Source organism: Ictidomys tridecemlineatus, chromosome 2 (genome assembly GCF_052094955.1).
Source record: "Ictidomys tridecemlineatus isolate mIctTri1 chromosome 2, mIctTri1.hap1, whole genome shotgun sequence".
NCBI lineage: Eukaryota > Metazoa > Chordata > Mammalia > Rodentia > Sciuridae > Ictidomys > Ictidomys tridecemlineatus.
Genome location: NC_135478.1, coordinates 169,031,142 through 169,049,475, shown reverse-complemented (window position 1 = coordinate 169,049,475; position 18,334 = coordinate 169,031,142). Strand labels below are relative to the sequence as shown.

At 36.9% G+C, this 18,334-nt stretch overlaps 1 protein-coding gene across 1 annotated transcript in view; it reads right to left on the bottom strand.

Annotated features, from left to right (window-relative positions):
* Cacna2d1 (calcium voltage-gated channel auxiliary subunit alpha2delta 1) overlaps positions 1-17,302 on the bottom strand; it is a 448,394-nt gene extending 431,092 nt beyond the window's left edge. Inside the window, 1 exon segment of the mRNA XM_078040138.1 lies at positions 16,704-17,302. Coding sequence (XP_077896264.1) covers positions 16,704-16,798 — 95 coding nt within the window. The 5' untranslated portion in view covers positions 16,799-17,302.
* Between the last annotated feature and the right edge of the window lie 1,032 nt (positions 17,303-18,334).

Here is an 18,334-nt window from a genome sequence, read left to right as displayed (position 1 = left end):
CAAGGAAAATATTTATTCTTTTATACTTTGGCAGACACCCTGGGATCTGAGATCTCAATGGATATTTCTTTTTTAATAATTTTTTAGACATTGTTGGACTTTCATTTTATTCATATATTTGTATGTGATGCTGAGAATCGAACCCAGTGCCTCACACATGCTAGGCAAGTGCTCTACCACTGAGCCACAACCCCAGCCCTCAATGGATATTTCTAAGTAGCTTCAGTCCCATAGGCCAAATATACTTTATATAGATCCCATCCCACCCCCACCCACCTTTAAAAAATGTGGAGGAAATTCAACCTGCTCCAGTTATGCATTAGGATGGTTTCATCTTGATTCTTGGACTTAAGTTGCTTTGGGAATAATAATTTTGCATTATTATTATTATTTTTTTTTTTAAAGTAATCTTACAATCCATCAAAAAGGAACAGCTACGTTCACATTAATAGATTTTCTGAAGTGGTCACATAAAAAGTATGCAGTACTGCCTTTTATTGCAGTATCAAAATAATTGCTCTGCCAACAGCAAGTGTTTGGACTCAAGCAAATAGTAAATGTTCTATGGAGAATACACTGAAGGCCAAATTTGCTTGTAAATAACATAATATCCTGGTTAGAAACAGCGCGTAACAATCAAATAGGAGGCTCCCTTCAAACCAAATGATTATGATTACTTCAAGAAAAAGGCCATTGCTTCCTAAGAGGTAGATGAGAAGACAAGCATAAAAGTGGAGCATACCCCGTATCATTTCAATGTGAAGTTGTTTAAGGTGCAATATTCTGTTCTAGCTTTTTTAATGCCATTTTCAAACTGAAATCAGCAAATATACTTATCTTTAATATCCTAATCAATTAAACTAGAGCTATTCAGGTGGTGTTCTACAGATCCTGCCAGTCCATGAATTGTTTCTACAAGAAAAGTACAGATATTAAGAGTCCTTGGACTTTTACAATACTTTTAAGAAAGTAATTTTATCAAGTTTCACTCTAATTATTTAAAAATGGAATTTATATTTTATCTTTTTAAACTTCACTTTTCCATTAGCTAATTTTCATTGCATTTCACAAGAATACTCCTTTGCAATGGATATAAAATTGAGCTGGGGATGTAGCTCAGTGGTAGAGCACTTGCCTTATAAGCATGAGGCCCTGAGTTCAATTTCTAGTTCTACAAACGCAAACAAACAAAAGAAGAACCAATGGATATGAAATTTGCAAAATAAATCAATCCTGCTCCTCTAGCACAGTTAATGTGAACAGCACTGAATTAGCAATTACTTTGGCCAGAGTCCCCTGGTGTTAGCAAATTAATTAGTGTTAAAGGTATAACAAGACAGATCTTAAACAAATTAGACAACTAGCAGTACTTTGAAAATGAATGGACTAGGTATGCACAGGGCAGCAAGGGAGCACTGTATGCAGTAAGCAGGGGCCTTCTTTTTAGGCTAATTTACAAAGCACCCAGTACTTAAGTACTGTAGGGAAAAAAGCATTATCATCATTTTTTTTTCTTTGAAAAGCAGAATTCACAGGTATTCACCTGCATCTATTCACTGGAGGAACATCATTAATACTTTATAAGTGGGGCATTAGTTAGAGAACATTCTCATTCCATATAACACACATTTAAAAAATAGGTTCTGATTGTATTTTAAAGAGTTACTAAGTTTACAGGCAGGGAAATGCATAAAATTTAAGAGAGACCCACATTTAAACCTTAATTTGAAATATCTCAATCTTTGGCATTTCAGAAGAATTGTTTTACATAACCAATGTAAAACAATCTTGCATGTCTATTGATAAGAATAGAATAAATTGGCTTAAACCAGAACATAGAGAATTCTTCTTTATGAAAAGGGAACATTAAGCTAATGTTGCATTCTTGATGAGTAGCAATGACCTGCTGGAATTCACTTTTCTCCAAGATGGATCAGAACTAGTGTGACAACAGTTTACCTGGAGACAAAAGGAGGACAGGTCAACTGATGCTTCAGAGTGTGTCCTGAGTGAGTGGGAAAGGAAGAAATATTCACATTTTCAGGGGTTTCTAGTGACTGACAATGCATGCCTAACAGCAAACATATGGTAGGCAGAATTTTAAAATGTCTTCACCTACTGGATAAACCAGTATGTGATTAGAAAGAATGTCAGTGTCATGATCAGGTTATATTATGTGACAATGGCAAAGGGATTCTACAAATGTAAGATCACAAATCATTTGAATTAATCAAAAGTGAGAGTATAATGGTAGCCTAACTTAATTAACAGTCCTGAAAAGTGCCAGTTCCCCTTTCTGATACGAGAGATTTTCTTGCTAGTCTTGAAGAAATAAGTTGATGCTTATTTTAATAGGGCCTCAACAACAACAGGAGCCTGAAAGAGGAGCAGAAAGTAGGCTCATCAAGGAATGCAGGACAGGCAACATTTTATTGTACCTTTGTGAGACCCTGAACAAGGGATCACCATGAATTCTGACCACAGAAATTATGAGGTGATAAATATTTTAAACCATCATGCTTGAGATAATGTTATACAGTGTAGAAAATGTGAAACAATAATAAATAAATAAATAAATGTATATTACTGGATGTTAAACATGGGATTCATTTTATCTATATTTAAATAAAATGTTTCATGTCAATTCTGTCTGATTGGTTTGATTCACTGAACTTTAAACTAGTGGTCAGTTTTTTATGTCCTTTGTATATGTATGATCTGATTCACATCCTTTCACGTACATGTTGAGTATTTAACACCTTTTCTAACTCCTCCTATTTAATCTCTAGGTGGAAAGGTAATCCATGCAGCACAATGAAAAGCCATACATAATATGGCAATTATTCCTTGTATAGTTTCAAAGTTATCATTTTCAGAGTTTTCAGCACTTACAAGAAAAATACTGTCATGTGAGAATATGTAGAGTCTCTTTCACAGAACCAAAATCATCAGTGACAATATGCAACTAAAATTGTTTTTCTACAAATAAGAATGCAAAGTCAATGGCTCCATTATACATTACTTAATGTCAATAACTCCATTATATATTACCTAATATACCCTTCAATCAGATACAGAAAGAAACTCAGTGTTGTGGTACAACTTAATACAATTTGGTAGTCACACAGTGTTTACAAGGGAGAAAAACATCAGATTTCCCCCATTTTGGCTTTCAGAGAGGAAAGGAAAATGGGGGTGGGGTGAGAAATAACCTTTTCAGTAGGATACCCACAAGCAACATGGATGCTCAAGTACCAAGAATGATCTAATTCATGGTCACTAGACGCATGAATGGCAATTAAAACCAACACTTTCTGCCCTTTGCTTAACAACTAAGACCACACTTTTAAGAAACAGTTGGGAAGTGAGCAATTAGCTATTATAGCTAAAGCCAGGGATTTTTCCTCACACTATTACCAAGGTAAGTCCCACCTAGACTTAATGTAACAAACAGAAACCCAGGTCACCTGGCTCCACTAAATTCTCCTACTTCTAAACAAATTATGTTTGTTTTGTGCTTCCAAGGTACAGGTGCTTGACCTGAGCTAACATTTTTTAATCTTTTGCAGTTTTAATCCTCTCCCTATGAAATTCTATCAATGGGAAGCTAAACTCATTCATGTTACCCAGCTAATGCATGGCAGAGCTGAGCTTTGAATCCACACTGTTAACTAAAAAGCCAAATTCCCTGAGAGAATTAAATCCTGATGTTCAAAAGCCTCCACTTCCTAAGAAATTAACTTCTCTATACCTCTAGAATGGTGCCAGTTAAGAAGCCTGTTGAGAACTGGAAAAAATCGTCCCTCAAATACCCATCTATCTTATGGTCTGGAAAGGCAACAACACCACTACATGTGGCCGCTTCCTAGAATTATAAGTATGTGCTTGGTAGTTGGTACAGGATATAAGAAAGCTGCTTTGATGATAATTTAGCATGGAGCCAACATCTAGACCCACTGAAAATGCAGGAAACCTGTGCATCTTGGCAGGAATCTGCTCTAATTTGGTAAACAGAGAGGTTATGGATCCAACTGGCAGCTGATGAAGCTTGCCATTTCTTCTAGTGATATACAACCTAGTCTCAGACAAAAGCCATGAGGTACAGCATGAGAAATCTAAAAGAGAACTTCAAGACACTGAACAAGGAACTAGGTGCGGTGTTTTATTTTTTGACTTGGTTCCCCCTTCCCATGCCCATTCCAAGGAAGAGTTCCTTCCTGTGCTCTAATCTGCTTAGTACAAAGAGCATAAGAGATTACTTAGCAAAAATAATCCTTAGGATCTCAATAGATTTCTCCAGGAGTGGATTAGAATTACAAGAAAAACCTCCAGGTCAAATGGCTCCACATTACATGTTTTTTGTTTGTTTGTTTGTTTTGTTTTGTTTAATATGACAGAAACCAACACTTTCTGCCCTTTGCTTAATAAATTTAGTGGAATATACATATTCAAGTACTTGATGGTCATTCAAGTAAATGTAAATCATTATATAATATATATTCAAAATCCAGGGACCCAGAAATGGTAAGACCAAATCCAAGGATTACAGCTCTCAACTGGCCCCTCCGTCATGGTCATTTACACCCAGGGACTCAGCTGGCTCTTAGACACTACACAGACAGGTTGTGTCACATTTGATAATTTAAGGAGATGAATGATCTCATTCAATTATCATGCATGGTTTAGTCTGTGATGAGTTACCATTCCCTTATGTTTATTTATTACCACTGAGAATTAATATAAATTTTAAACAATTACTCACTGGTAAACCTTTATACCCATGTATCAATCCCTTGGGAACTAAGTAACACATGCACAATAAAATTCTGCCTTATGGAAGTTAATTGTGATTTTTTACATTTGCTTTAACAGGAAAATCAGGTGTTTGAGACACAACCAAGCATTCAATATGTTTAATTTACAGCAATCTGTATACCCTTCATTGTGCCCTTCCTCCTACCCCTTTGCATGGTCCATTTGCTCATCTCATAACATTTTTGCAGATGCAAATTTAAGTCAGTTCTAATATAATGTCCTGGGCAAATAAATGTCGATATTTTTAAAGTGACAGACATCAGAAGAATTTTACACATCCCTGTTTATGGCAAATGACAAAATGACTGTCACAAAAAGGCAGGTTCCTGACACTTGAAAACCTGCTGCTTCAGAGGTTATCATCAGATTGTACTCATTAGTCAAGGTATAAATATCTAGTTTAATCTAAAACAACTTTCTTCCCAAATTGATTCAAAGTTTGTAGTAGAAATTTTAAATGTTTCATTTCTACTACGAAGAGAATAGTGTTTTTAAAAGGCTCAACTTCCCTTTATACTGAAAGTGAAAGGGTGGGATTAAATGAGTGTAACTAATCATCAGTTGGATGAGTCAAGTAAAAATTGTCCTTTTTGGGTGTACTCTTGGCAGATTTCTGCTGATTTGTTTGTTGGTTGCTAAAAATACAATAGGTCTCGATTTTACTATCCTGCCCTCAATTTGTAGGGTTGTCTGGCATTGTTTCTATAAGCATCATGGATAGATTGCTTTCTTAATTTTCAAATATTCTGTTTGGATGCTGAAAACTCACATCTTTGACAATGAGAGGTTATCAGTGGCAAAATTAAGACTTTTAAAAATGGATTCCATCTCCTGTGACAGGGTACACATTTAACAGGTGTCAGCTGAAATGTCAAGATGAAACACAGTAAACCCCTTTGTGGTTCTGCTTCCTCTTGGTCTCTTTTAGCACCTGGGTTCTATCTTCAACCTAGAGATGGAGCACTGTACCCTCCCTAGCCCACATGAACTCCACTGAATCTTCTCCTTCATTTCTTTTTTTATAATAAAAGTCTACACAAGTCTTAGGAAGAGACATTTTTAAGGCTTGCTATGCATTCATTTTTTTTCTACTCATTTCAAATTTTTCTCATGGCTCAAATGATAAATGAGCACAATAATCTAGCTCACATACCACAGTCATCAACTCATGAGTTATTAAAAGCAGAAAAATCACACAAAGTATAAATAATAAAGCCTGTCCATTGACAACAGTCCTTTATGCACTCTTTGCTTTGACAATTCCAATAATATAGTGTAGAATACAGGATGCAATAATAATATCCTTGCTCTGAATATGGAGAAATTGAGATTTAGGGTTAGTTCTGCTCTCCTTTACATTGATTCCTTCTCTCCCTCCATCTTATTGTCACAATATGCAGCCAGGTGAGATGCTGATCCCTCAAAGCCCTGCAAAAAGGTAACAAAGCATAGCAGGTAAGCACAGGAATCCAGAGCCAAGCTGCTCCTGATCAAATTTTAGCTCCAAACAAAATTCCAAAAAATTCTTTACACTCTAAACTTAAGTTTCCTCATCTATAACAAAGACATAATAGTAAGATTTATCTTAGAAGACTGGCTTGAAGGTTAGATTAATTTAACAACATGGAAGGTATTAATTAATTCACAGTGTCTGGCATAAAGAAGAGCTCACAATCTCAGAGTAATATTATAATAATGAAGGATGATTGTTAGTCATTATTGAGTGTTCTATCTGCCACTCTGTAGATAGAGACATCAAAATTAGCTCTTATTTGAGCTATGAGTAACTATGGGAGAGAGGACGGAAAAAAAAGCTAAGTCACAAAAGGGAAATAAATAGCCCACTCTAACTCTTTTCATCTCTTGCCACAAACCACAAGGGTGGTTTTTCCACAATGAATGGTACCAATGAGATCAAGATTGATTCTTGGATCTGCAGGCATTTGCCATCCTCACCATTCATTCATTCATCTTGGAAACTCAGGGAACTGCTGTGAAAGCAGCTGCCAGTAATTTCTAGACCTTCAGGAGACCTGAGATGCCTCAGTAAGGGCTGACCAGGGACATGTTTTGCAGGAATATTCTATCTGTCAGTGGTTTGTTATCTAAGTGAATTTATTATTTTGTTTTCTTGACAAGAATCTATTTCAAGATAGGATATGGGGCCAGGGGAGGCAGGAAGCACCAATAGAGTACTGTAATATGTTTTGTCCTAAGCACATACACTAAATCTAATGACATTAAAACTACATGGATCTTCAAGAAACTAATCTCTCTTAGGAAAGACGTGAATGAAAACTAAAGACAAAAGAAAATCAAATGTTGTTGTGTCTCAAATGAAATATAGTGATGAACTGAAATCCTGTTACTACCATGTTAAGAAAAATTAAATTCTAGTCCATGCATCTCAAAATGTTAATATTACTAATGTTATGTATTAACTTCTGAATCATGCCATTCCTTCTTGAGAAAGGAATATGCAATTAGATCATTTCTCCAAACACATCTCTTGTAAATTAAAATTGTATCTATCCTATATTCTAACCATCTGTTTTAATTCTCAAAGCTATTTCATATTTCAAAAGTTGCTTTGTAAGTCATGTTTTTAGTCTTGATCCCTTTCTCACCTGCCTCTATCAGAACATTCACACATCAATCATGACCTCTCTCCTGCTTTCATCTCTCTACCATTTGGTCCACCTCCTCTCAAATGTTCAAATCTGTAACTCTTAGCTTCCTGAACAACCTTTCCCACCCACTAGGCCCTTTTCCAGGGAATTACCTTTTCCAACATCCACAGAAATAGCCACTGGCCTTTTGCAATGTAATGAGATTGAGTCAGGAATGGAGAAGTAGCTGTAACTCAGGCAACCAGTGTCCCTTTTCCAAATCCCATCTCCTGGCCACAACTGACTAGTTAGTGACCATCACCCATCTTCAGACTACCTCTCTTGGATAGGATCCTAGACTCAAGGTAGTTCAAAAGTTCAATCATTCAATTAACACTGAAGCTCTGGGAAGCAGATAAAGACAATTTGCCTAGAAAAAGAGCAGGTAACACAAAATAGAGAGGCCGACTTGCGAGATGATTCTGCTGGTAGTTTCACCCCTTTCTGCAATTGTTGGCAAATACCTGGCCTCAATTTCATGATTGCTCTACTCCCCTACCATTTAAAAAAAAAATACCTCCCTTTATGGTTAAGATAGACCTATGGTTTTCTTCTACCTGTAAGTGCAAATGGTCTAATAAAACTCTTAAGCTTAAAACTAAAGAATCCCAAATGCCTTACTTAGCCTCCTTCCTCTGAATTTACTCTCACATTCCTCAAATTGCCAAATTCCTGGAAAGAGAAATTTGCACTTGCTGTCTCCATATTCTCAACTTCTCTCAACTCCTCAAGCTATTGAAACCATGTTTCTGTTCCCAATACTACTAACGTTGCTCCTTAACATCACTGTCCTGAAACATCTTGAATGATGCCATCTTGTTTGACCTCTCTGCAAAATGCAACTGTAGATCAAGGTTTTTCTGAAACTCACAGTGCCTATCCCAATGGACATTAAATAAATATTAGCTAAATAAATGAATGAACCCATCCTCTGTCTTTAAAGATACTGTTCTCCAAATTTGCCTCCAAACTTCCTTCAGATACATATTTCTTAAGGCCTGACAGATATCGACAAGATGGTGAAATTCAAAATGTCCAACAATGTATTCCTCCTGCATTCCCTGATCTATAAGGTTTAGTAAAACATAGCCTGTCAGAGGTTGGCATCATCCCCAACACCTCTCTGACTCCACAAATCCTATAATCACCAAGGTCTGAAATTTTACTTCTACACTGTATTTCAAAGCTAAATCCTGTTCTCAGTGCCACTATTCTTTTACAGAACATGAGCATCTCTCTTTCAGTGACTTATAATAGGGTTCTAACTATGCTTGTTGCCTTTGTCACAAGTACTGATCCTTTTATATCCATCTTCGACATACTATGATTCAAAATCTACTATGTTTTGGGGGGGTTGTTTTGTTTTAACTTAAAAATGCCAACAGCAACACAGGATGAAGACCAATTTTTGTTTTGGTGCACAGAGCAGAGGTACTGCAAATGTTTTTGTTCTGTGAGCACTACCTATCTCCTTCTTTGGTCTTAATGCAAGAAATGTATAACAAACTGAAGCCAATAGTCCAATCCGCATCTCCTCCACACATGAGATGCATGCCTCACAAGGGACAGACCATGTTTCTTTAGATCATGCTTTTTGAACACAGAACATGCCCTTTGATTGGTTTAACTTTGATGTCCCACTGTTTCACACTCAACTGGGAGTGGTGAATATCTTCCATGAAGACTTGCTTCCTCAATCTGTATTCTCAGCACACAGCCCAGTGCAGCATGCAATTTGCACTGAATAATATTAATTGCATTAATTGTTGGATTAAATTATATTTGATGTTAAAAATATTTGAAGCAGGGGACATTAAAAGAGACAGTATAAACTAAAACCATTTCAAAAGATTAGATGTACTATTCACTTAGCAACCTAAATAGTCTTAAGGGCACTACCTAGAAGACTGTCTATCTTCGAGTTATTTCATTACTTGTAATCTAACAGAAAAAAAAAATACTAACAGAATTTCATTCTTGATAATTAGCACAGAAGTTTTTATTAAAATGTTATATTACATTACTATTTCCTTTTCAATGAATATTTCCCCAGGATTTTAATTTAAAAGTAAGAATTTTTAAGCACTTTATTTTTTCAGATCCAAACAATCTTATTGTCTTTATTCCCTAAGGTAAATTTTCATATCTGAATATTTAGGTTTCTAAGAATAAATACTTAGTGAACAGCATTTCAAGTACAACCAAGCTCACATAGGAAATGTGGGGGGTGGGGGGGGAGGAACAGAAAAGATAGCAAACTGCTACCTTTAGCATTGTTAATGTAATTTTGCACCAGATAAATCTGCAGGCTCCCTTCTCCTTCTCCGTCCCACTTCTCACAGCATTTCCACCACAAGTCCTGTTGATCACTTTCTAAAAACAAGCAATTTTCTCAGTGAGCTTGACCCCATTTATTTTATTGAGTTATTATTCCTCTTATTGTTTAACCACCGCTTTATATGGCCTGACAGTACTCACCTTAGAAAAGAACAATTTTATTAGCTCATTCCTTTTCCCTAATGATCCCCACAGTATACGGGCAAATGTCAAAAGAAACAATTGTCTAGGCTGTTGGACATTTTTGATGGAAGTGTCAATTATGTGCTACAGATTTATCTGTCATCAAAATCCCTCAACAATTTCTCTTGGAAGGAAACATCTGATAGCTAAGAGGAAATCTTCTCAGTGACTGTGGATTCAATTGAGAATGACCCAAAATTAAGGTCTGATCATGGATAACTTGGGAGAAAGCAGACCAAAAATTCAACATTTAATTTGAAGTTCTATGCAAAGAATAAATTATAATTAATAGAAATTGTTCCCAAGTATGAATATGAAAGAGAGAAAAGAAGAATGAGTTATTTGAGTAAAAGAATACAGAAACAAATTTTCATTATTTGACAGAAGATCATCATAGTAAACTTTAAATTATTCAGAAAAAAAAACCACTTAAAATAGACAGTAAGATTATGCCCCAACTAAAACATTTAAAGTGGCCAACACCATTATTTTCTACTGCCATCATTTCTAGTTTAAGTTGTTCTTCCACTTGTGATATAGAATTTTAAATGCATCCTAATTTTTTTAATCCACAGAGCATATGGTTTAAAAAAAATCAGCAGAAGCAAATGTTAAAATAACATTTAGCCAGAAATATCCCACATTCATATTCAAAGAGAACTTCAAATATTGCTTTATATATAACAGCCTGTTTCTGAATTATTGAAATTAAAAATAAAATTGTACTGGTATATGGACGCAACAATGTCAATCTTTTCCTTGCTCATAACCTCATTAGAATCTACACAAATGAATGGGAATTTTAAAAAGAGCAATGGCCACTTTCTTGACTCACTTTTAAAATTTTGCTTATAATAAATTCCTCTATATTGAGTTACTATGAAAGACATAAAGCCTACAAGAAGGGATACCTAGAAGTTAATGTTTTAAATGTACAATTTTAAAACCTGCACATTTACCTTAATTCCTAAAACATCCCACTACTGTATATGTTTAATTCTTACAAACTTCAAAGTATACCATATCTACATGAAAAAATAGAATTGCTTACTATGTAAAATACTTTTTTAATATATATTTATTTCTTTGTTGTACACAACACCTTTATTTTGTTTATTTATTTTTATGTGATGTTGAGGATGGAACCCAGGGCCTCGTGCATGCCAGGCGAGCGCTCTACCACTGAGCCACAACCGAAGCCCCTGTAAAGAACTTTTTAATAGATGCCCAATGGGCTGGAGTTTAGCTCAGTAGTAGAGCACTTGCCTAGCATATGTGAGGCACTGGATTGGATTCTCAGCACTGCATATAATTAAATGAATAACAAAGGTGCATCAATATCTTTTAAAAAAATGCCCAAGAGTCTAAATTCATTAGTTTCTTTTCAACACTTATTTAAAAGATGGCACTACTATCGTTAGAAAGCACTCTTAAAAGCACTTTTCTTGTTACTCAATTACATTAACTCTACTCCATAGAATGTGTTTCAAGTTGCTTTAGTATACAATGTCTCATTTCATTCTCTTGACAAACTGCTTTTAAATTTTAGTGTTATAAAAATACTTTGTGATTTAAACTCTGAAGACAATTATGGATTGGCAGAAATCTTATAAAATGAAACTCATTAATAAACTTATCTTACAGAGATTTTTACCCTAGAAAACCAGTGGGAATTAAAACACAAAACCAAAAAACAACTGTGTGTGCACACATACATAATATTACCTATTAATTAGAATACTACAATTATGTAAACAACACAAATTACTTTTGCAATATTAATCTTTTTGGACACTCAAGGAAAAGGTGGAAAATATAGTGTGTTGATCACCCTTTTACTCACAAAATGCAACTCAACTGACATTGAAGTCAACTCCCTTTTTCTTTCAATTCTATAAACAATATGACACTACCATCTTCATGTTTTCCTGCACACACACACACACACAAAAAAAAAAAAATGAATCATATGCAAGCCACCTGCTGAGCCACCACAGTGAAGTTCCAAGTTCACTGGAAAGAAAGGTATGAAAGGCTTTAAAAGATTTGTGGTATTGCTCATAGACAATCCATGAAAAGCAGGTCTGATCCCTACACGGAGTGACACAGTGTCTGATGCACACAGACACAGTGTCTGATGCACACTAAGCTTAAGCAAATGTGGGCTGGATATGATGCATGAGTCGGTTTTCCACAGCAAACAACTTACCTGCTGGTTGAAATGCTCTTTTAATGTGAATAATGGAAAACTATCACTTGAAAAACAAGAACATATTATGTTTTAGAAATACCGAATCAAATTCTGATATTTTTCAAAATTCTATGTATGTTTAGGTTATAACTACTTATGTCCACATATATAATAAGACACCAAAGGAGATCAGCAAATTGCTTAAGTTGCCAAAACCACATTTCACTTTATCCATATTAAAAGTTATAGTTTGAAAATATTAGGAAATGAGATGTAAATTAAGAACAGGTTACTGTCATGGAAATTTGCTTCTGTATTGAAAAATAGGGAAAAGAAGTGAAATTTCATATAGATATTTTAGATAATGATCTTCCAGATAATATATAAATGAAATAGTAGTTTGATGTTAGCACAATGTTTAAAATTATTTTTAAAATTCCTAAATGCATTGTCATTTCTTATGAATTTACACTCCTAAAAGAAAATATCAAATTTGAATATAATACATAATTGGCATTTTAAAATGTTTTTGAAAAAAACAATGTGTAGGTCATTACTATTATCAAGGGTGGAGAAATACTAGAAAGCTGTCTAAGCAGCCAGGTTTCTTTGAAGAAAAAAGTGATAACTTTTTACCTATTTTCAAGATGAAGCACTTGCTTTATATTCTGGCTTTATGTGTATTTATTACACTAAAATTAGTGAAACCATGAAAAAGACAATAAAGGTGGATTTTATTTGAGCCACAGAAGTTTATCTTTCCAAAATGCTTTTCTTTAAATTATATCCATTTCAGCCTACCTAATGCCCATTGAAATGCCAATGCAAATAGCTACATATATACCTATGCCTAATAACAACAAATTTAACATTATATCACTACTTATATGGAAAAATGTGTCTAATGTTGCATATTTTAAGCATATACCTGTGGATTAATAAATATTGTTAGGTGGTTAAGCTAGTGAAAACAAGTTAAAGACCTGAACAAAGGATTTACTAATGTTCATTGTTTTAGGTTTTATATTTAATATTTTATCTCATTTAATCATAAGGCACATTTTCTTGTGTGTAGAATAACTATGTCATTTTTGATGAGTGAGATAGACCCATTCCGGTACCACAATATACAGAAATGTCTTTTCTACCATCTTTTAAATACAAAATTATCTACTAACAGAAATATTTTTATAATAAGTATTAAATCCTCAAAAGTACTGTTCTTTTATGAGATTTTATGGTTAGTTCCTGTAGATATCTCTAATGCTTAATTATATATTTACACCATTATACAGTTTATATTAAAATCTCCATGTAGTAAAGGGTTTTCAACCAATTATTGTTGACTGGCATCTGGATATGACTGAGATAAAAGTTTAATATGAACAATATATATATATATATATATATGACACTTTAAAAATGAATTTACAAATATATTCTAAAATTAAGGACAGATTTAAATTAACATTACAATACTGACTATCATACATGTAATCCTGAATATGTGTCTTAATATATGTTCCAAGGAATTATTTATATAAAAAAAAGAACAACTGTTTTTGAAAACTACATTTTAAAACACTAAAATAACATTTGCATTCTATAATATGAAAACAATATATTACCCAATTAAACACAAACCAATATACATTAGGTGGTTGCTACCACATCACATATTTATTTCACATTTTATTGGAACACATATTTCCAAAAGAAACATCTAGCACAGAGAAAGAATTGTATAAAAATTTCTTTTTCTGAAAAAAAAAATTCAAATTATTTTTGTGTTAATTATTAGAATACTTTAACAACTATTTTAATACAGGATAATGTTATAGCAGAATATTTGTTAAACCAAAGAACAAAAAATTAGATATTTAAAATACTACATTATTTATGTTTAATAACAATAAAACTTAAGCTCTTCATACTATAGTAAATACTCTACAAAAAAACTTTGAATTACTAATTATAATTCAGGTCCAACTCCAATTAGTGCCTAATTAATTTTATAGTGTGTTAACAGCATGTTCTCCCTCTTTTGATGATAAAACCTTCTCATATTACTTTTTCTCTGAAATATAAAATTGTTAAGAATTTACTAATATTTCCAGAGAAATTTACAAAGAGAAGCATAATCATTTGCTTTCAGTAATTGCTACAATCTTTGTTTTCAGTTTTTACAAATCTGAATTTTTTCCAAAAGATTGGAGATTTATCCTGATAAACACTGCATATGATATATTTTTATATCTTTTTATGCATGAAAAGCAATTGGCACCACATCTTGATGAAATTAATATTACATTTTTTTTTAATTTCATAAAGTTTATTCTGAAATCAAACATGAAGTAAAAATGTCAACTATTATTTCTCCTTTCCTCAGAAGATGATGTTACTGACTTTCAAATAAATAATTGCAGATGTAGAAGCCTTCCAAAATATTAATATTACTAATAGCAGAGTGGCTCGCAGCTACAAAATCTGTTCTCAGTTCAGGAAATAATGCTTCATACAATCTAAATATATCTATACTTTCATTGTTCAATAATATTCAAATCTTTTCAAAGAAAATAAATTGTGGTGCCCTAATTCTAATTTTTCCCCACTATTTAATCTCTTTCTTGTCCCTAGTAAGTTTCTGATAGTAAAAATTGAGTTATTTTAACTTTAGGAAAGCATTTACTGCAAATATTCTACTTACAATAAGGATTTTACATTAATATTTTATCACAGTATGTTCAGGAGTAAAAGGTTTATTTGTTGTACTTTGAAAAGCCATCATTTTCCCCAATGTGATGATGCATTCCCCCCAAGGGATAGAAATATGGATAAATTGTCAGTTTCAAATAATACTTTTAAAACGTATGATCTCGAACACGTTTAGAATGTAACTCTTTTTAAAAGTCACTATTTATTTGACACAAAATGCAAACGAGTCACTTGAGTTCTCACTTAATAGGCCAAGCTACAAAAAGACTAAAAAATTTTAAATACAAATATGATTTCTTAATAAAAGTGAAGGATTTTGAAGCATTTTTAAGGAAATTCTTACACTTCTTATGTTTTTTTTAAAAAATGTAGTTGTAACATTCTGCCAATTAAATGAAGATCTGCCGATGACATTTACCCTTTCCCTTCATAACAAAAAAGATATGCAATCATTTTTATGGACGATTATCTAAAGAGGAACATTACTGTAAATCAATGACAAAAAAATATTAGACACTCTCCTTCTCCAGGTTAGACTGTCCATCCTCTAGATTTCTGCACTGACACCAAAGGTAATAAATACTTTAAGCTGAATTTTAAATAATAGCTTCAGGGTTTCAGCCCGTAAAGATGCACTGTTGGTAACCACCAAAAACTCCACTATTCAGCACTCAGCCAACAAAGGACAGCAAATAATTCCCAGCAGCATAAATACCGGGAAGGCTACCTTGGGCTTTGTTTTTGTTATGTAAAATGCATTAAAGTGACTCATCCACTTAAGATTACCTACTCTTAGAAGCTTTAAAGTAGCTTCAAGAACCAAAATAAATGCTTTCCCAGAATGCTTGATAGGCTATTCAGAGCATTTAAAAATATGTATATATTTATATGTGCCCCCTGAATTTGATACTTTATTGCATCCTAAGAGAGAAGAGAATTGTTATATTTCACTCCCTTCCTGCCGTGTGACTATAGTTACCTTTCAACACTCTGTCTCCAGAATAGCAACGAGTTTTTTTTTTATTTAAAAGTTATTTTAGAAATGTTAAAAATAGGGGGAAAATGCAGAAGACTGTGGAAACAGTCCCTCCCTAAAAGAATGGGAGTTCTTTTCATTCTAAGAACAGGAAACCGAGTATCAGTGAGCACTTAGATGTTTCCAATGAAGGGTCAGGGAGGTTGGATTGCACAGCCCCAGTACCTGTGAGCCCCGGGGTGGACAGCACGCTCTCCTGCGGGGAGCAAGCACACCTCGGATCTGAAAGGCTGTCAAGTGCGCCCAGGAATTTGGGATCTAAATGAGTTTGGGCAATTGGAGATCATCCCAGAGGCCAAGCGCAGGAGAAGTCCAAGCTACCCTGGCAAGCCGGAAATTTACTATTTGTAAAATACTCAACCAAAACACAACTTTTTTATTTAACTGGGTTTGATGAGAGCGGATGAATGACTGGAAACTTTTCTCCCAGTCCAGTTAAACTCTTGAGTTTCTAGAATCCTTTTAGAGATGGACTAAGACGCCAGGAGTAGGCGGCCAACGTTTCTCGGGACAGCTCGGCCCCCGGCGCCCGGCCGCGCTCAGGGTCGGGAGACGCCAGTTCGGAGCGCATTCCAGCCGCAAGCCGCGCACTCAGCCGGCTCACTCGGCCTCTCCAGATCCGAGCCCCGCTCGCCAGCCGTTCGCTCCCCACCCCCACGGGCAGAAAAGCTCCGTGACTCGGGAACCGACCCCAGCCTCCAGCTCCCGCGGCATCACCCGGGCCGCTCTCCCCGCCCTGCCGGGCCCGCCGACTTACGTGACGGCCGAAGGGAACGGCTCCTCGGACGAGGGACCGATCAGCAAAGATTGGAAAAGTGTCAGAGTCAAGGCCAGCAGGCAGCCAGCAGCCATCTTCGCGATCGAAGATCAATCCCCCCTCCCTCCCCAGCTGGGGGAAGGAGCGGTGCTGGAAACCGCGGGCGGCGGAAAAGGAGCACGCTCTCGCAGACCGCCGACGTCTGGAGGGCCGGCGCACACGGGGCCCGCGGCGTGGAGTGGCGCAGGGGACCGCTAGCACGAAGCCGGGTGCCGGGGAAGGGGCGGTGGCGGGAGGACCCACTAGCGTGTCTTGGCTGCTCAGCGCCGCGGCTGCCTCGCCTCCCTCTCCTCCGCCGCCATCAAGGGCGACTTTGGAAACAGTCCTCGGCAAGCTTGCTGGCGCTCGCGCGCTCTCGCTCTCCCTCTCGGTTTCCTCCCTGATTTATTCCCCTGATTGTCGAGGCAAAGGAGGAGGCGGGGGCGGGGGCGGAGGAGGGGTGACGGCGCTGGGGAGGGGTGGGGGTGAATGCAGGAATGGGGGAATGGCAGGCAGGCTGGGAGACTTGTGGAAGAGAGAGGCTCCGTCTGGCTTCTCCCGGCAAGTCAGAGGGAGGTGGCTGGGGGTGGGCAGCGGGAGGGCTGGGCGTCAGAGCAGTCGGGCGGAGACGGGCCGGGAGCAGCCCTCCATACAAGGCAGAAAGGAACTCCCAAAGTCGGCGTGGGTTTCCTCCCGCCGCCCGGCGTGCAGAGGGGGAGCGGACCCAGCCCCGTGGGGCTCCCGGGGGACAACCAGCCGCCCGGCGAGCAGCCACAGGCTGCAGAGGCTCCAGCTGAGCACTTGGCTCGCGTCTTCCGGGCTTATTTTTGCACGCGCTAGCAGCATTCCCCCAACCCTTTTCCCAGGCGCAGAATCCACTGCCTGCCTAGGAATCGTGAAGTGATTTGACAACAAATGTAGGAGGGTTTTGTGTTGCATTTTTAAAGCACCACTATTGACTTTCTACCAGGTGGCACTATTTGCCCGTGTGCCAGAGGTTAGAGCCTTTGGCGGGACTTGGTACTAATTGTGCCAGAATTATACGAATGGGATCAGCTTACCTGATGAGGGCCGAGCTAGGGACAGTTAAAGGAGGATATGTTGCTATGCAATCCCCCCACACACACACACACACACACAGTCCTGCGGTTCTGTAGGACAGACTGTAGAGGGTCGGATTCTTCATCTAGAGTGGACAGTGCTGTGAGAAGGGCTTTGTAGGGTCCTAATGAAACTGCCTCCAAAAGAGTCCCACTGGGCTGTCACAGCCCCTGTGCTGCCTTGCCTTTCTAGGTTGTCGCAGAGTACAGTCACTGTGTCAATGTGAAGGCAGAGAAAGGGTAAGCCTCAGGAACAGGTGGCACTCTGCAAAAAAGCGCCTGAAATGTGGAGGAGGAATTAAGGGAGGGGAGAGTGCTAGAGAGTAGCAATGCAGGCTGGTTTTACCTCCACCCTCCGGAGTAGCGATGGCAGGTCCTGCGCAGGCCTTCTGGGAAGAACAGAGGGGTCTTCCTTAGACCTCTCCTGCCCAGTACTGGTCCCATTCCAGGAGGCACCAGGTGGGCAAAGGGTAGAAATCCAACAGTTCTCAT